Below are 18963 nucleotides of genomic sequence, written 5' to 3' on the forward strand. Positions count from 1 at the left end.
AAATATTAAAGAAATATTAGTTGGCCCCACATAGAGCTCTCCCTGCCCCAATTCCCGATTGCCAGATACGATACAGTATTTGGGGCTTTGCATTGAATTAGTTATTAATTAATCGCTGCTTTTTTCCCCAAATCTTCAGTCACACGCTTCTCTTGTTTTCTGTTTTCGCCGCCGGACCCTGACCGGATCCCTCCAATTTGTACAGAAACTTTGATTGCGTTGTCATTTTTTGTAAAGAAAAGAAAGGCGAAGAAAAAGACTGGTTTGTGTAAGCTTTGTTGGATTCTTGTTTGATCGCAGGGTTTTCTTAGTACCCTGCATCTGAATAAAATTGGGAATTTTCATTGGTAAGATGTGGGCTGGTGTGTATATGCCCTGGCCTTCAATCTTCGGTCGCTTGCGGTTTGCTTTCAGTTTTCAAGGGTAATATATTTCATGTCTACGTACTTTTTTTTTTTGCTTTTTTGATTGAATGATCTTTGAATAATGAAGCTTTATTGTACGGGGTCTTAGTTTTTGAACTTATAAATTTTTACCAACAAGGGTTTCAGATTTTGTGTTTTGGGGATACGGGTTGTTAATTTTGTTGATCAACGGCTGGTGGGTTGGGCTCCTGTGGTGTTCACTGAGCGATAGTTTCTGTTTTCTGAAATGGGTTCTTTTGGGCTATTAGAATTGGGAACTTTTGTTGATTAATTACTTGGTTTCTGTTTGAAGTTTCGAAGTTATAGCAAGTTGTGAGTATTCTTAAAAGCCTTACTTGCCCGCGAGCTTTGTAGCTGTAAACTGTTGTTGAATTGATCTGACAACAGCATTCACATTCATGTCTAAGTATTACAATTACCGGATTATATAATTTATAGAAACAGAGAATTTTTATAGTGTTTATTTATGGATATTATATCCAAAAGCGGGCTAATTTTTGAAGTATTGGAAATCTGTTTGTTGAAGGCGTTTTACGGGGCTGAAACAACATGACGAATGAGACTAAGATTAAAGAAAGACAACGGGAACACATTCGAGTTAACTTGGGGAAGATAATGCAGTGTCTCTGCTCAGGAGAACAGACAAGAGTAAATGAAATGGTCCCTTCTTCTAAATCTGTTGCTGTCCAGGATTATTCTGCTAGCGTGTATACATCTCAAGCTGGAGAAACTGAACGTAAACATGATACTGGCAACATTGAAGAAGCTGAAACATCATTGCGTGAAAGTGGTTGTTTAAATTACGAGGTTGTTTTCTCATGTTCTTCATATAAAAAAAATTTCAGACTACATTTTGGCTCAATTTCATTCCGTTTGAAGAAGCTGAAACATCATTGCGTGAAAGTGGTTGTTTAAATTATGAGGGTGTTTCTCATGTTCTTCATATAAAATTTTTCTTCAGACCTCATTTTGGCTCAATTCCATTCCGTTTGATAAGGTCTTGCTTATGATTATAATATTTATCTCGGCTTTTATCTTTTATATGTTCTATCATCAGATTATTGATTTGCCGTTTCTTTTGATTAGTTCTAGCAGAACCTATGTCAGTATTTTATGATCTTAACATAACAATTTTAATTATCAGGAAGCCAGGGCATTGTTGGGGAGGTATGAGTATCAAAAAGGAAACTTAGAAGCTGCCTTGCATGTTTTTGAAGGGATAGATATTGCTGCAGTGACACCAAAGATGAAAATCACACTTGCTGCAAGAGGGGAAACTCATAAGAGACGGTTGCAAAATTATGCAACGCCACCAATGTCTATTCATGCTGTCAGTTTGCTCTTGGAATCAATTTTTCTAAAAGCAAAATCATTTCAAGCCCTTGGGAGGTATAAAGGTAATTTTTGTGTGTCTTATTGAATCACCTTTGTTATCTTCCAGCAATACATATAAATTTATTGCATTGTGCTGTCTCATGCAGTTCTCGTTATGACTTCATTCATTGTTGTCTCCTGAATTCTTGTAAAATAATTAGTTTTTCAAAGATTTTTGGAATTTATTTCCTGTTTGGTTTTTTTCTTAATGCTATATTAATTGTGTATCTGAAGTAAAGATTCGAAGAAAGGCAGTTGTGATTTGTTCCTTCTTGAATGTTCGTTTTAATGGGCAATCAACATACGAATAATCTATTAGTATCTCTATTATATGGCTTCTGTACTGACTCTGTTCCTCAGGCTTCTTTGACTATTGAATTTTGTCTATAATGACTAAAATTAATGGTCAGTGACTCTCCCTGTCTTAGTTTGTCCTCTAATTATTTTGACCATAGTTAGGCTGTTATGGCAGATGTAGCATTTAGTAATATTCCGTTGGACTCTCCTGTTGGTTCAGTTCAGTGCTTTGTGGAAGTTTTGATATTTGTCTTTCTCCCTGGATCTTGTGGCTGGTTATACTTGAGAAGTCCTTGTCTTTCCATATCTTGTTTTGACCGTGGAAAGGGGTGGTATTGTAGGCAAACAGTTATTGCAGAAAATCATTCTTTGAGTCTGGCAAACCTGCAAATGGAATGGCTCTGATTTGTGTTTCCAATCCCCTTTTGCAGAAGCTGCTCAATCATGCTCAGTAATTCTGGACATTGTTGAATCTTCATTACCAGCAGGCTTACCTGAAAACTTTGGTGCTGACTGTAAATTGCAGGAGACGTTAGCTAAGGCTGTCGAGCTGCTTCCAGAATTGTGGAAACTTGTCGAGTCTCCCCGTGAATCTATCTTGTCATATCGCAGGGCCCTGCTTCATCAGTGGAATCTTGATGCACAAACTATTGCAAAGATTCAAAAGGAGTTTGCGGTCTTTCTCTTGTACAGTGGAGCCGAAACAATTCCCCCAAACCTACGATCACAGATAGACAGTTCATTTGTTCCCAAAAACAATATTGAAGAAGCAGTTCTTCTTTTGATAATTCTATTAAGAAAAGCTTCTCTGATGAAGATTGAGTTGGATCCTTCGATTTTGGATCACCTTACCTATGCGTTATCTATATCAGGTGGACTTAGGGCTTTAGCTAATCAACTGGAAGAGCTGCTTCCTGGAGTTTTAGATCGGAGAGAAAGATATGATATCTTAGCTTTCTGTCATCACTCAGAAGGTGATGACTTGGAAGCTTTGGATTGTTGGGAGAAATTATTGAAAAGTCATTCTGATTCAACATATTTACAAGGATTATTGTTTGCATCAAAGATATGTGGGGAAAGCTCAAAGCACATGGAAGATGGGATTAGTTTTGCTCGCAGAGCAGTTGAAGGCTCGCATAGGAGATGTGACCAGTTGGCTGGTGTTGCCAATTGCATGCTGGGCATCGCTCTTTCGGTAAAATCTGGATCAGTTCTGTCTGATAGTGAGAGGGTTGAAAAACAATCTGAGGCTCTTACAGCTTTCGAAACTGCTGGGAGAATGACTAAACTGAATGATCCTGTCTCTGTTCATCAACTGTGTTTACAGTATGCTGAGCAGAGAAAGTTGGATTCAGCACTTCATCACGCCAAATGCTTGGTTAAATTGGAAGGAGGATCTAATCTTAAAGGATGGATCTTGTTAGCTCGAATATTATCTGCTGATAAACGCTATTTAGATGCTGAAACTATCGTTAATGCTGCTCTAGATCAAACTGGAGTATGGGATCAGGGAGAATTGCTAAGAACTAAAGCTAAGCTCCAAATTGCCCAGGGTCTAATGAAGGAGGCCATTGAAACTTTTTCTCGACTTCTTGCTGTCCTTCAAGTTCATTGTAAAAGCTTTACTTCGGAGAAAGAGAAGGTTTGCTGCATCTCACTTCTCTATGGCATAAATATACGCATTTATGCTTTGCTATATTCTTAACTGAAATGGTTTAAATTGGGCATGAACGGGTTAATTTTAGATACTTATGATGTTTAGTTGCCCAATGAGCCAATATCTGGTTGTTGAAAAAAATATTTACTGCCATAACTCCCTTCTGGTTCTCAGCATTTAAAAAGCTGAGGAGAGGATGCATGCCATCATAATGCATGACTATATATGCAACACTTGATGATTCAAGGCAACCAAATCTTTTAATCTTGAAACCAAATCTTTTATCGCCCGATTAATTCCCACAAGGATATGTGCTACTCTTTTGTTGACTCACATTGGTCCCCGCATACAAGACATGATATTTACTCGGCATGTTGCTCGAAAATTGATATTTTAGCTTGGCCAACTTGTTCTTGCCATTGTAGTTACCATTTTTCCGCAATCCGATCATAGACCTTTATGTGGGATCTTTGTTACATCCCCCATTCTCCATCTTGTTGCAAATTTATTTATTTTGGTGCAAACAGTACTCATCTATTTATGTATGCTGTCTCTATGAAGTTATGGNGGTCCCCCCCCCCCCCCCTTCTCTCTCTCTCACATAATTTCCATACTTTGTTATTTGTTTCTTGGTATCACGGTAATGAAAATTCTTCTAAACTATAAGAAACACACATAATGAACATAAAACGCAAAACCAAAAGCCATTTTTGGTATGATTTTGGGGGAAGATTTTGGAGAACTGGTTTTGTGAGGATCAACTGAATGTTTGGTATGATTTTGGGTCTTTTGGGGAAAGATTTTAGAGAACTAGTTTTCTGATAATCAACTGAATTTGGATATTATTTTGGCCTTCTGGTGGGGATGTAAATGCTCAATGACGCAAAAAATGAATGGATGACGATGTTACATAATATAAAAAATTATTTTGAGATTTTGTAATATAGGGTTTTGGATTATAATAGTGTATCTGACCATATAGTTTTACATAGCCAATCAAAAGTTGAATATTTAGTAAAAAATATTATGCCGGGTGATTTGGGGTAAGGCGTAGGAAAGTTTCCCTTTCTGTTGCATATTCATACTTGATCATGAACCAGCTGGTCAAAAGCTCAATCCCATTTTGTGCCATAAAAACAGGTTTGCTTGACGAAGCAAAAGGCCAGCACAAAGAAGCACTAAAAGCCTATGAACTTGCCCTCGAAGTTGATCCAACACACGTCCCAAGTTTAGTCTCCAAGGCTACAGTGCTGAGAAAGATCGGTTGCCTATCTCCTGCAATCATACGAAGCTTTTTGACAGAAGCTCTACGACATGACAGGACAAACAGTTCCACATGGTATAACCTTGGCCTTCTTTACAAAGACGGAGGCAGTTCATTAGCACGGGAAGCGGCTGAATGTTTCGAAGCTGCTGCATTTCTTGAAGAGACTGCACCAGTAGAGCCCTTCAGATGAGTGGCTATTTCCCAATGCCTGATGTGTACGATTTAGTAAAGCACAGATATTGTTGAAGAGTGATAAATATTCACATTTTTTATATGACTATAACTGATAAAATCACCGTGTTGGAATCTAAATGAAGTGTAATCACGCATAGAATAACTGACAATTTGTTATGGGCTCATGAATGATTGTGAATTTGTAAATGATCGTGTAATAACTTTAAAATTGTAAGTGAAACCTTTGACTAATGTATGGGTGCTTTACTCGTTAAAAATTATGGTCAGTTAGGAGATACGTTAGACCGATACATTTGCTCGACCCAGAACGACAATTTCTGAACTTTGGTGTGCTTGTTCTACGGATGGTTTAATTTTGGGGGTGTTAGGTCGACGGATTCCAATGAAAATATAATTTGATTATTGAAGTCAAAACCAAGAAATTTGATGCATCTTTATGGACAAGTGGTAGACTGCATATCTTGGATGATTACAGCAAAGTCGTTGCTGTTTGGTCTGTCTTTCGAAACTTGTAATAATAACTATCCTTAACACCCATATCCAATCATTACTATTATAGTCAAGTTACAGCTGCGTTTCACAAGAAACTCGCAAGAATAATTTAGTAGCCCGAATATGAAATCTACTCAATTAGCACTTTCAAGTTTCGAAAGTCACTGCACCGTGGGACGTGGCAAGACACTATAAATTGCGAAGGGCCGCTGACAGCGACAAGCAACTAACTTTGTCTGTCTTTGGAGAAAATGAAGAAACCCAGACAGATTTTCTTGGTCTGCCCACAATACAGTAGAGTCAAATAAATTATTATTTATTCCCTACTTTTTGACTGGTAACGCTAGGTTTGCTATATATATATAGATATATATTCTGCTAGCCCTTTTCAAGAATTCTGGAGTTTTTGCGGAAAAAATGGAAAGTGTGGAGATAAAAGGGGTCGGGCCATCTTCGGCTTCGGCATTGGCTGGAGAAGAGAAGAAGCAAGAATTGGCGATGAAGGAAGAAGAAGATGAACATCAAGAAGATGAAGAGATTTTTGGAAAGTTTGTTCCGGGCCCTCTTCTTCCTCTCAAAGAGCATATTGAGAAAGATAAGGTTGTATTTTGCATCCCCTTTTTCAACTGTCCTGTTATTGATATTGCTTTGTTTTAAGATCACTAGAAATTGAATCTTGAAAGCATTGGGGGTTTTGAAGTTGTTCTTTTTCTGTTAATTTGTCTTCCTTTCTTGTTTTATGGGGAAGCTTGTGTTTTGGTTATTGGACATTTAACTCTGCTTAAGTTTAACTCCTTGGTTTGTTGGTTAAACATTAGCTAATCTCAACAGGACGAGTCTTTATTTTTGGCGTTCTTAGTTAAGTTCTTTTGCTTGATAAATGTAAGTTTCAAGTATTTAAACGTATGCTTGGATCCAGAAATTCAAGACGAGAGACGACCCGGACAAGCCGGTGGCATGATGGGGGTTGTAACTTGTGGATCCGCTGGGCTCTTAAATTATTCCCATGTATTAGTTTGAGTGTAGTTTGGTTCCGATACATGCTTGGATTGTTTGCCGAAGAGATTGTTAACACTGGCATGTAATTTACACTTTGAGTTGATCGATAACTGTAAAAAATACTAGTATACTACCTTTTTGTGGGTTTTTTTTGTTGAAACTCTGACTTCTTTCATGTGTACCTTTTAGGAAGACGAAAGTTTAAGAAGATGGAAGGAGAAGCTTCTTGGTTGCCTGGAAAGTGATTTGAATGGTTTGTTCCGAGCTTGTAACTCGGTATAATTATTGTATGCTAACTCTAGTTCATCTTGTTCCGCTAAAAAATTGTCCATTCTTTCAAGATCAAATGGAGCCGGAAGTTAAATTCCACTCGATTGGAATCATATCCTCTGATGGAGAAGTTAACACTCCATTCCCCATGAGTGAAGACCTGAACAAACTTGCACTTTTTACACTTCGAGAGGGCTCAAGTTATCAGCTTAAGCTGACCTTCTCTGTCCTACATAACATTGTATCGGGCCTGGTATATACAAATACAGTTTGGAAGGGTGGACTTGAAGGTTTGGAATCTAACACAATTTTATATAGCATGATGCATTTTCTTGGGTGTGCTGTCTAGTTCAATAGCATGTTCCGGCACTTGCTTAACTTGAAATCCCCGTTTGCGCCTGTTACTAGATGGCCTTAGATTTACTAACGGCTAGAACTTTGTAACAAGATGAAATAAAGGATTTGAAGGTATACATAAAAATTTTACAAGTCATGATTGTTATTCTAACTCCCTTTTATTTGTACGTGCAGTCGATCGAAGCAGTGGAATGCTAGGCACATTTGCTCCTCGAAAAGAACCTTATGCACACACCTTAGAGGAGGAGACCACTCCATCTGGCGTTCTTGCGAGGGGTGTATACACCGCAAAACTAAAGGTGTGTACTCCAAAATGACGTTTTCTCCCATTTTATGTTAAAATTAAATTCATCAATTTATATGGCACTGATACTATGATAGAAAAAGATACTATCTGCTGCTGCTGTTGTATTATGCACTGAATCAAGGTTTATGCATGATATCTGGCTCTTAGAAGCTCGAGAGTCCGAGAAACAAGAATCATATGTTTGATGAGTGTTTTTGCAACATTAAGAAATGATTTAATGTTAGACTTCTAATTCTTATGAATGACGACAAATTCGATACCACTTTGGTTTTATATCGCTGTCTTATTGTGTTCTTGCAGTTCAAGGACGATGACAAAAGATGTCATATGGAGCTCAACTACTCATTCGAGATCAGAAAGTGCGATTAGCACTAGTTCAGAGCCTTCTTTTAGTCGTTTTCAAGTCATTCGATCGTTTTGTTGAATCTTGTTCGACCCCATTAGATGACAAGGGAAGAAAAACAGAACAGTTCTCTTTTGTTAAATATTTTTGTTTCTAGTCCGAATCTGTTGTGCCAAGATGAAGTTTGTGCTATTTTTCAAATTTCATTATGAATTAGAATGTTTGAAGTGGCAATGCGTATTCTTTGGCTGGTTTGTTTAATTATCTAAATAAATTGTTTAATGCTATTTTTTTAAATAGTCCATGAGCATGAGAAAATGTTTTAACGGAATGAATGCTATACTTTTGGATTGTGTATGAATTCAAAATGGGATTTCGATGAGTGCCTTTTAAATTAATACTATATTGAGTACGAATTGAAGACTCTTTGTTATGATAATAAATAAAATAGCAAGTGCTTTAATATCTATGAATTCGCAAATCACACAATTTAAATAAATAGAATTTAAATGAAGATTTGAATATGCACTTTATTTTTAGTTTTGCATGATAATTAAATAGATGTGTGTTTCTAGTCCAAATTTGCAAAACTCAAATTCTACAAAATTCGAAGCGAAATTCATCTAACGTAAAAACTCAGTAGCCAAGCCCATGAAGAAATTATTTGATGAGCAAGATGAGAGGAGTTGATTCACGACCCATTGTGGATGATCGTGGAAGGTCGTTGGAACAGCTCGATGGAGTAGAACAAAAACGGAAAGGAAGAATCAGAAAAGTTTCTCGCAAAAACCATCAACAAACAGCATCAACAAGTTTCAGCAAATTCTCCTAATTACATATTTCTTCAGCTTTCTTGTAAAAATGTCTCCCAAGTTCATAACACCATTATTAAATTCGATGCTATTCATGGATCCTTTATGCAATTTTCACTATATTCCTCAACCAAATTCATAAACTTGAAGTCATACTGAGAGAATTATAACGAATAATCAAATCGAGACACACAACATTTGATAATAGAAGTCATAGCATTTCACATTTGGCACGATCCGTATCTGGCACGCCCCGTAATATTCTGGCAAACAGATTTTGGCACTCTCGGTGGGACCAATGCCTCCAAAGCGTAAGGAAAAGCATGAATGAATTCCTTAGTCTCAGGGGAAGGATACAGGTACAAGATACCAATGATGACGGAATATCAATCGAACAACATGTGCATGAGTTCGAATAGGAAGCTGTGAAAGAATGATTTGCATATTCTGTTGGCCAGGAAATTCCCGTTAACATTATGATGTCTATGGAGAAAAATATATGCAATGAACTCAAAGGAATGACTGATGCCTTCACAACTGTCATGACAAATTTTATGTAGAGATGAGAGAGTGAATGAGATCTCCAAAAGAGATGAATGAACCATCAATGGATGACAATATCAAATACATTGAGACAAAGTGGTTCGTGGATCAAAGCCAAGGATCAAGGAATTCTCAAGCAGGTGAAGATCGTTGCTTGGGGAATCACATGCTTTTGTGTCTCTTGAGTAAGGCAAGTATACTCCTCCGCACAGAAAGGATGATGAAGTGTTTGCGGTGACTTCTCCTAACATACAACCAAAGATGCATGATAGTGGGGGAATACGTGGATATTCAGTGCCTAATTCAGAGAAGAACACTCGAAGGGCAAATTATCATCCACACCCATTTAGACAAACTCTAGTATTGGACTTTGAAACTGTATGTGATGTTATTCCAGGAGTTGTATGGCCCAAGGGTGAGGTCAATCAACCGACCAGAGTTTCACAAGCCATACTCTGATGTTGTTGATCATGATAATCTGTATCCATGAGGATACCATATTTCATACTTTACTTTATACTTTGGGGAAGATGGTCAATCTAGCGTGGAACATGTAGCAAGATTTATAATAGAATGTGGTGAATTGGCAAACTCGGATAATTTTGGCCCAACTACAAACGACATCAATAAAGATTGGCATTTAATTTTAGATGGTTGACAGTGGACAGGGAAATTATGTGGTTTGTTTTATAGTCGTGTTATGTTTCTATCAATGATTATGTGCCACATAAAAAATAGGTTGTTTGATCGTTTTTACAAAATAAAAAATAAAAAATGGGCATAGTTCTCTTGTAAATGTGACATACCAAAAATACAAATACATGTAAACAAATCCCAAGCAGCGGGTATAATATTAACAATATGTTTCCAAGAACAAAATTATTCCAGTCTACACATCAGAAAAGCACTTGTCAAATCATGACAAACAAGTGCAAAAAATTACAACTAATATCCCTAATCTACTTGTTTTATTTTTTCTCAATGTGTATGATACTTCATACGTATATGCACAATCGTTTGCAAATATATTCATCCAAGCTTAGTAATTTTCTTTTGGATTGGCCAGTGGCACTCCCATGAGACAATATTTTTCATCTCCATTGGTCTTTAAGGTTCTTCTTTGTAGGGCATTTGAGGTTGTCAAATCCTTGATTTCTCCAACTATGTTTCTTGCAAAATAAATGAGAACGATTGAGAAATCAATAGAGTGGTGATCAACAAAACCATGAATGCTCAAATAAAAAATGGAAGACGAACATCTACCAAGCAAGATGTAAGATGACCAAGATGTAATTTTGATTGAAGCCCCAATAGCCAAATGATGATTTTATAACTAATCTTTCAGTGTATATGTGCGGTAAAAGTGAAGAAAAACTCTAAGTTATTGTGTTTTTACTTGTGAGCTCGTTGTGAAATTGCATTTGAACTTGGAGAATTAACGGGAATGATCTCAAAAATATTAAAGGATAAAAATCATATGTTCCACGAGTCCCCATGAAAAGAAACACGACATCCAGATATGAATTTTTTTTTAATTAAGAATAAACACAATTGGTATTTATTCATGTGACAAATGCATGCAGATAGAAAGGAGAAGAGGTGAAATGCAAGCTAGGAAACCTCGATGAATATTCTGTCATATATGTTACAAATATATAAAGGTAAGCACAAGTCTAATAGTCCAACATTGAGATGGAAAATCACGTCCAAGATATGAAGGAGATTGAAGATGAGATTTATGTGACAATTGAATGGTGTTATAGTAGCGGTGAAAAAAATCTAGTGGATGAAGATGAATTAAGATGTTGCAGAATGTTACTCATTAAAAACTCATTCATGCATATTTACAAACACGTTGGGTGCATGAGCATGAGCATGAGCATGAAATATTCTACAATTTTGTGTGATGGAGGATTGATAAAAATGGTGAAATATATTTATTCCTTGAGATGGTGTGGCTCAATGCGAAAGAGGTTGATGGTATCGATTTTCAGAAACTTGGATGGCATCACAAAGAAGATTGAACTCACCGATGCTATAGGACACCTGATCTCCGTGAGCGGCCGATTCGTTGTGTGAAGGTGAAGGAGGATCAATTGTGAGAGCAACGAAGAATTGGAGGAGTTTGGAAGAAGAAGATGAAGTGGAATGATGGAAACACGGGTTTTACTATGAAAATTAGAATATAAAGTTGAAGTTGGAGGAAGACCGCATTATTTTTCTTTTTCTTTTCTTTATCCTCCTCGTATATTTTGTATTATGCATTTGAGCACAATATTTGTAAACGGGCTAAGACATCATAGTTGAATTATTAAACATGCCAAATTGGCTAGGCGCAATTCTTAAGCCCAGATTTGCAAAACCCAAATTCTACAAAGCCCACGGCAAAGTCCATCTAATGTAAAAGCTCAGTTGCCAAGTTCATGAAGAAATCAGTCGATGAGCATGATGAGACAAGTTGATTCAAGACCCATTGTGGATAATCATGGAAGGTGACTGGAACTGTCAAATTGGGACACACGACGTTTGATAATAACAAACGGTCAAATCGGAACACACGACGTTTGGTAATTGATGTCAGATTATTTTATATTTGACACGATCACATGTCTAACATACCCCACAATTTCATATGCACACAATATGAAAACGAAACTTTGAATTGATCGAATTTGGGGTAAAAAAAATTCGAATTTGATTAATATAATAAGGATTCTGACCCAATGCTAAATAAATGAGGATGACTGATATCAAATGAACATACTATGCAAAAGATTACACTAAAAAATTATGTTTAGAAAATTGAATAAGTTTATAGATTGTGCATAAGAAAGAAAAAAATCAAAAGTATGTGATGCTTAAAAAGAAAGTGAAAAATTAATTTTTTTTAGATAGATTGTTTGATATATAAATGTTTATAATATTAACTCTTTAATAACATGCTAAAATATCCTTATTCAAGTGTTTGGATTAGACATAAATACTGTGTAAGAGTGTTCAAATTTTTTTACCAAAATATTATAATTACTTTTGAAGAATCGGAATTTGTATGAGACCAACTTTTGAATTTGAATTAAAATAAGTAAAATCAAAATCATAATTTGAGGTTAAAAACATAAAAACTGATATTTTAACTGAAAAATTAAGAAACATTTTTGTTTAAAGATAATTGCTCTAATGTTTATAATAAACCAAAGATTTATTAAAACTTTATATACCACCAAAACATTACATGTTTTTTTAAAGTTATTTATTTTGTTCCAACATAGTAAATTAGTGTAAAGTAATATACTGTATGAGTTATTTTTAAAAAAAAATGAAGTGTTTTATGAATCAATCAAATCGCGCGCGTGTGTCCCACAACAAGAGAGCGTTGAACCTAGAGACCTGTGAAAAGACGGATGGAGTCGAAATGCAAGATGAAAAAGCCCGCCAACGTGATGGTTCCCGCCAGTTTCAAAGTTCACGCGCCTCCGCCAAAATAAAATATCACCCCAAATCCACCTTCAAACCCTTTCATCTGTGACTCTGCTTAATCGTTTCTCCACAATCTCACAGTTCCGAAGTGGAAAATCCTAAACCAAAGGGGAAAGAATAAGCAATGTCGGATTATCGGAAAGCCGCGAGGTCTTTGAATCCATTGGTTTTCAATTTCCAGAAGCTTGGTCTCGAGCTCAAATGCCCTCTCTNTAGGTTATTCGAATAATTTATCTGCTTGCTTGATCAATTCTTTGATTTCCCCTGTTTTTTTTGTCAGTTTTCATATGCTGAATAAGCCGATGTTGCTTCCCTGCAATCACATTTTCTGCAAGTTCGTTCTGTCCTTCTCTCTTTTGATTTAATTCTTCCGTGAATCATGAAATTTTTATTCTGATTTTTTCCCTATTTTGTAGTGTTTGTGTCCCAAAATCAAGCAAACTCACCGCTGAGTGTCCTTCATGCCAGAAACATTTCACGGATCAGGGTACTAGGTTTCGACAGTTTGTTTGTCAGATATTTATCCATTATTTCAGTATAAAGTTCACATTTTGAGGGAGTTAACAATTCGTTTGCCTGGCCTATGATTGCACCACTGATTATTAGGTATTCATGATTCCATGTCGATTATTGATTAGAAAAAACTGATGCATTTTACAGAAATCAGACCAGCTCCTTTCATGGATAACATTGTTGCCATTTATAAGAATTTGGATGCTACTTTCAGCTCTACCTTGTTGCCAATGTGTTCTGCTGGTAAGAAAATACACTCTTTACTGTAAATTGATGTGTCTCATTACTCAAACTATTGTGCATAATGTTACTAGTTTTTGCTCATCACAGGTACCAAAACTCCAATTTCAATATCGTCTTCTGTAGGACAACTGAGTAAGGGACTCGGTGAAATTGATCCAAAAAATAAGCATTCTGATACTTCATTGGAAGATGAGATTGAGTTAATGAAAAAAAATGGAAAACGTGGATTTTCAAAAGATGGTGGGTGTGAGCGATATGAGAAGCAGTTTGAATGTGGATTGGCATCGAAAGCAGACCAGGCATCTCCAGTGAAGAAAAATGTGGCTAATTTCTGCTCTGTATCTGAAGAATTAGAAGTGAACCGTGCCCCAGAATTGCCTCCAGGAAGCTCACCCTCTGATGGTAGTGACAAATATGCAGAAGGTTGCAATAGCGACCTGGACAGTGGAAATGGGGTTAGTTCAAATCTTACTTTTTTAAAAAGAGTATCTTAAAGTATCTTGCCTCTAGAAGTTCAGTAGGTTAAATCTAGTTGCCAGTGGATTGTGTTTATAAATGGAAGAATTTCTTGCTTAATCTTATCCTATAAAATATTTGCTACTTATTAAGAATCTCTTTTCCATAATATTCATTAGTGCAAATCTCCAGTGTGCAGAAAAATCTGTGGCCCAGAGTTGCGAAGGAGACACTCTAGTTGTGCCATCTGGTGAAGTGGATTATAAAACTAATCCAAAAGACACATTTCACAAAAGGGAAACCAAGAGACAAAAGAAGTTACATTATGGGTTGTCTGATGATGTTATTTGGAGCCGCGAGTATAAAAAAGATACAATCTCTCAATTCGATAAAGCTGCAGTTGTCAGCTGTAACTTGGAGGGTAAATACCCAGAACATAATTCCATCATGTCTTCATCTGTTCTTGGTGCTGCACCTTACACGGATGGAAGTATTTGTGCATTTTGCCACTCTTCTGAAATAACAGACGTAAGTTTCATTTCGATATGGATAGTATGTTTGATCAAGAACGCTTCACTTTCCCCTTGAGATACTACTGTGATAAGATATGCTTGTATTGATATTTGAGATATGTTAATTGGTGTTACAGGGGAGTGGATCTATGCTGCAGTATGCAGATGGAAAGGAAGTATCAAGAGGTGAAACCACTCTTTCTAAAGTCATTCCCGTCCACCGAAAATGCATAGAATGGTAAGTTTGATTTTTGTGTCCATTAGCCTTATTTTCTTTCCAATCTCAATTTTCAAAAGAGTAACTTAAAGGTAATGCAAAGTTTTCTTTTCCTGTTATATCAGCAATGAAAAATAAACTTCTCATGACTTTATAGATCTTGTATGTTCTTGCTTGGTTTTCAAATGAATAACTCAAATAAAGTGAAAAATATATTGTTGTTTAGGGCCCCTAAAGTCTATTATGTTGGAGAAACTATTAAGAATTTGGATTCTGAATTGGCGAGAGCTGCTAAGCTCAAGTGCAGTAGCTGTGGTGTAAAGGGAGCAGCACTTGGGTGCTTGGCAAGGTCATGCTGTAGGAGTTATCATGTTCCCTGTGCAGCCAAAATCCCGGACTGCAGATGGGATTGTGTGAGCATCCTATAATTTTATAAATTGATTATATGCACTCGTTTTGGCCTGTTGTCTTATAAGGTTCTTGATATGCAGGATGATTTTTTAATGCTGTGCCCAGCTCACAAATATATAAAATTTCCGAGTGAAAAGTCCAACTCTAGAAAGCGTAACCAGGGAGAAACGCAGTCCTTGTCCACTCCTCTGTATGCCCGTTCTTTACCATCAATGTAGTAACTTAATTCTTCTTCATCATTTGATACATGTGTCCTCAAATGCTAATCACCGTGCATATAAAATCTCCTTGACCATTTGTTTTGCATGTTACGTGAATAAGCAGTTACTGGCTCTTGTAAGAAGGTTTTAGCCAGATGCCTAAAATTTTTTATTAATGTGTGTGCCGAATATATTTTAAAAGAAGTAATCTGTAGGACATTTTGATGGGCGATTGGTGTATTCATGTCTTTTTTTAAAATCTGAAATGAAGTATAATAGAGGTCTGTCTGTAGGGGCTTTAAATAACTAGAACAATGATGATTGATGGATTATTTTTTTTCTTCCCCACAGATCCATTGAACAGTCTTTTTGGTCGCGTTCTACTAATGGACCTCAAGAATGGGTTTTATGTGGATCTGCTCTGTCTTCCGAAGAAAAGGTTGGTTCCAGCCGAACATTGTATCATATTTTCTGGTTACAACCTGACGTACAGTTTTTCAGGACTAGCTATATCCATATATGGACTCCATTTTGTTGTGCTGAATTTATCACTATTCTCACTGAAGAAAAGCAAAATATATCAAACTAATATCTAATATTAATGCTTGGCTTTCAGCAATCGATGATCAAGTTTGCTTCGGTTTGTGGTGCTAAAGTTTCCAAGTCCTGGAATCCAAATGTTAGTCATGTGATTGCAGCCACAAATGAAAAAGGGGCTTGCAGTAGAACTCTAAAAGTTCTCATGGCAATTTTAAATGGAAGATGGGTCCTTAACTCGGATTGTGAGCACAATACGTAGTCTATTTACTATTTAGACTTGCCTTCGATCTTGTTTTGTTTTAATCAAACTAATAAAGGCCTATACATTTACTTTTAGGGGTTGAATTGTGCATGGAAGCAAAATGTCCTGTGGGTGAAGAAGATTTTGAAGTTGAGCTGGACAATCATGGTGTTCATGATGGCCCAAGAACAGGAAGACTGAGGGCATTAAATGATGTTAGTACCTCTAACATAAAGAGAAAAATTCATTCTTAATTTTACTTTTCAGTTTATTAAGACGTAAGTCTCAGTGAAGAGCCGAAACTCAAAAGACTAGTTAGTATATTAGACAGAAGAGCTTATAAGTCAATTCATTACTTGTCGTAGAGCCTTGGAGGGACCGGCATATGAAATTGTCTTCATTGTTATAAACACAGGGTAGTTGTATATTTGCTTAGATTAAAAGCTGTCTTGACAAAAACGAGACTTTGGCTAGTGCCTAATGAGTGAGCTACCAGCTATGGCACGACCTTTTTTAAGCATGAAGATATGTAAGACTACTGATTACTTCAAGTATATTTTTGGTAAGAATATTTGAAACTTGGATTATAGTCTAGACCTAATCTTGAGTGGTGATGTGGCACTAAGGATTGACTTTTTCACACTTATTTGATACGCAGGCTCCAAAGCTTTTTGATGGTTTGCGGTTCTGTTTTCTTGGGGATTTTGTTCCAGCTTACAAGAGCGATCTTTTAGCCCTAGTTACAGATGGTGGAGGAACTGTATGGGGCTTAGAGCAGATAGCAGAACGAAGACACAATCCTGAAGAAGTTTCTATATGTCTTATCGTGTTTAACACCCAAGTCGAAGCATTTAGTGTGGCATATGCCAGTGATTTAGCCAAAGAAAATGACGCTGTTGCCATTCCACACACATGGATCTTGGAATCCATTGCTGGACACAGGTTGCTACCTTATTGATTATGTTGAAAAGAACTTTGTATTCTTCCTCTAAAATGTCAACCCATGGTTGTGGCTTGTGTGAAGTAGAACTAGCTTCATGAACATGAACATAATTTCGTGTTACGGTGTTGTATTTTAAATCATATATAATGATATTATGTTGAATTGATTTCGAAATACAACAGTTGCAAATATTGCTAAGTTTCAAATATAAAGTAATGGCCCAAGTTTGGAGCCCGAAGTGTTAGTTTTGTAGCATAACAAGTAAAACAGAATAAAATATAATCCATCAACAAAAAAGCTTGCAATAAGCTGGAGATCATAACCACATGCCAGGCATTTATGCCGATGTTTGATGATCCGGCCAGGTCAGAAACGGTAAGGAGTGCACCAGGACGCCGTCCAGCGAGGTAGCTGCTATTTCACTTTTCTGGACAATTCTGAATTCACCTATACATAAAGGAAAACGAAAAAACTTTCAAAGGCTACTGTATTGTTGCTGATTGTAAACATTAATTCTCAGTACATTAGTAACCGTAATAACTAATTTTGAGTTCAATGTCAACTTTTGAATACCCAAGTACACTAACGCGACATTTTTAGTCATATATTTTTCATTTAATTAATTATAATCTTATAACTATCTTTATTACAATTATTTTTAGACCTTATCATTAGAATATTTTATTAAATGATTAATATTATCGTTAAATATTTATAATGCCATCACGTGGTTAATGTCACCAAATATTCTTTAACAATTAACGTTACCATTAAAAATTTCTCAACCCTAGTCCCAAACCAGATTTCTAAATAATATATATTACTCAACAAAAACAAGTACAAATTTACAATCTAAATTAACCACTAAAATACATTCATATCTTTTCGGGGATATAGACTCGCATTTCTGGCAATCCAAATATGGTATATGGTAGCCGAGAAAGCCAACGCTCTTGCCTTAGTGATATATTCTCTAAGTATATCGAAAAGATTTCTTGAACCATTTGAAAACATTTCCAAAGTTTGTCCATCCAATCTCGAACCCGAATCCAGAGTAGATGACTGAACTGATACTCAAAGAAAGAGGCTAGATCCCTTATCCAAAACAAATATTGGAGAAGGTCCCGGGTGGAGAGGCTCCCTGAGCTTACACCAAAGCATAAAAGCATGCTTTGGTAATAGATAAGTTCTCCAAACAACTGAGGTCGAGGGAGTACTGATATGCTTTACTGTGCTCTGGCCAAACCAAGATTCCAGCAGTGGCAAGAAGCTCATCTCTAACCTGAAGAACCCGCTTGATGATAATATTCTTAGTGATAGGTGAAGAATTTAAAGATTTGGAATCAGGAATTTTAGAAATCTGATTTGGGACAAGAGAAATTTTTTTAATGGAGGCTTTGATGATTAAAAATCCTTGGAAACAAATACGAACATGGTATATTAAAATTTGAATAAATAAGTTTATAACTAACACAAAAACTCATTGTCTCAACCAGTCATCAGACCAATAAAGGAAAGAGATACGTACTTACAAGTTATAACAAGTATTGAAATGAACCATATTTTAAATAAGTAAATGGTTAGATTGCATGTTCTTTCTTTTAAAAAAAATAAAATAAAAATAACTCGATAAAATGTTTCTCAATCTCCCCAAAATATAGCCAAATACACACTTATGAAAAGTCCACAAATTCTTCAACAAATTAAGCAAATAGAATTTACTATTCTGAATCATAGTACGTACTATATATTCACGTACACACCAATGTACTTACGTGAATTCAAATTCAATCTTTGACTTTGTATTTCTTGGATTTTATGCTTTACCAGCATGCAGCTGCATTCAAGTTCGGTTAAACTGCCCCAGGACCA

At 36.2% G+C, this 18963-nt stretch overlaps 3 protein-coding genes across 6 annotated transcripts; all 3 read left to right on the plus strand.

Moving 5' to 3' along the window:
* The first annotated feature begins 20 nt into the window (after positions 1–20).
* Positions 21–5454, plus strand: LOC140973070 (protein NPGR2-like). The gene is made up of 5 exons (XM_073435626.1): positions 21–423; positions 952–1232; positions 1570–1822; positions 2528–3795; positions 4791–5454. The coding sequence occupies exons 2-5, from the start codon at positions 975–977 to the stop codon at positions 5208–5210; spliced, it is 2199 nt and encodes a 732-aa protein (XP_073291727.1). The 5' UTR covers positions 21–423; positions 952–974; the 3' UTR covers positions 5211–5454.
* Positions 5455–5817: 363 nt separating this feature from the next.
* Positions 5818–8247, plus strand: LOC140990445 (rho GDP-dissociation inhibitor 1-like). 2 transcript variants are annotated; one of them, XM_073460139.1, is made up of 5 exons: positions 5870–6307; positions 6896–6959; positions 7048–7266; positions 7508–7632; positions 7941–8247. In XM_073460139.1, the coding sequence occupies exons 1-5, from the start codon at positions 6125–6127 to the stop codon at positions 8007–8009; spliced, it is 660 nt and encodes a 219-aa protein (XP_073316240.1). In that variant the 5' UTR covers positions 5870–6124; the 3' UTR covers positions 8010–8247. The 2 variants fall into 2 exon arrangements, with proteins under 2 accessions (XP_073316249.1, XP_073316240.1); XM_073460148.1 differs by lacking the exon at positions 7048–7266 and having other exon boundaries at positions 5818–6307.
* Positions 8248–12781: 4534 nt separating this feature from the next.
* On the plus strand, positions 12782–17270 carry LOC140990457 (BRCA1-associated RING domain protein 1-like). 3 transcript variants are annotated; one of them, XM_073460161.1, is made up of 13 exons: positions 12782–13027; positions 13095–13149; positions 13232–13302; positions 13476–13571; positions 13659–14026; positions 14220–14555; positions 14677–14777; positions 14983–15169; positions 15248–15381; positions 15719–15806; positions 15984–16149; positions 16245–16363; positions 16807–17270. In XM_073460161.1, the coding sequence occupies exons 1-13, from the start codon at positions 12940–12942 to the stop codon at positions 17104–17106; spliced, it is 2109 nt and encodes a 702-aa protein (XP_073316262.1). In that variant the 5' UTR covers positions 12782–12939; the 3' UTR covers positions 17107–17270. The 3 variants fall into 3 exon arrangements, with proteins under 3 accessions (XP_073316262.1, XP_073316270.1, XP_073316274.1); XM_073460169.1 differs by having other exon boundaries at positions 15248–15357; XM_073460173.1 differs by having other exon boundaries at positions 13695–14026.
* Positions 17271–18963: the final 1693 nt, after the last annotated feature.

Source organism: Primulina huaijiensis, chromosome 1 (genome assembly GCF_012295235.1).
Source record: "Primulina huaijiensis isolate GDHJ02 chromosome 1, ASM1229523v2, whole genome shotgun sequence".
In the NCBI taxonomy this organism is placed as follows: domain Eukaryota; kingdom Viridiplantae; phylum Streptophyta; class Magnoliopsida; order Lamiales; family Gesneriaceae; genus Primulina; species Primulina huaijiensis.

What these genes read in the sequence shown, in the direction of transcription:
- LOC140973070 (XM_073435626.1), top strand. Translation starts at nt 975, where the DNA reads ATGACGAATGAGACTAAGATTAAAGAAAGACAACGGGAACACATTCGA. An exon ending in GTGGTTGTTTAAATTACGAG is followed by an intron (nt 1,233 to 1,569) that starts GTTGTTTTCTCA and finishes TTTAATTATCAG; the next exon opens with GAAGCCAGGGCATTGTTGGG. An exon ending in AGCCCTTGGGAGGTATAAAG is followed by an intron (nt 1,823 to 2,527) that starts GTAATTTTTGTG and finishes CCCCTTTTGCAG; the next exon opens with AAGCTGCTCAATCATGCTCA.
- LOC140990445 (XM_073460139.1), top strand. Translation starts at nt 6,125, where the DNA reads ATGGAAAGTGTGGAGATAAAAGGGGTCGGGCCATCTTCGGCTTCGGCA. An exon ending in TTGGAAGGGTGGACTTGAAG is followed by an intron (nt 7,267 to 7,507) that starts GTTTGGAATCTA and finishes TTGTACGTGCAG; the next exon opens with TCGATCGAAGCAGTGGAATG. An exon ending in TATACACCGCAAAACTAAAG is followed by an intron (nt 7,633 to 7,940) that starts GTGTGTACTCCA and finishes GTGTTCTTGCAG; the next exon opens with TTCAAGGACGATGACAAAAG.
- LOC140990457 (XM_073460161.1), top strand. Translation starts at nt 12,940, where the DNA reads ATGTCGGATTATCGGAAAGCCGCGAGGTCTTTGAATCCATTGGTTTTC. An exon ending in CGGACTGCAGATGGGATTGT is followed by an intron (nt 15,170 to 15,247) that starts GTGAGCATCCTA and finishes CTTGATATGCAG; the next exon opens with GATGATTTTTTAATGCTGTG. An exon ending in GCCCGTTCTTTACCATCAAT is followed by an intron (nt 15,382 to 15,718) that starts GTAGTAACTTAA and finishes TCTTCCCCACAG; the next exon opens with ATCCATTGAACAGTCTTTTT.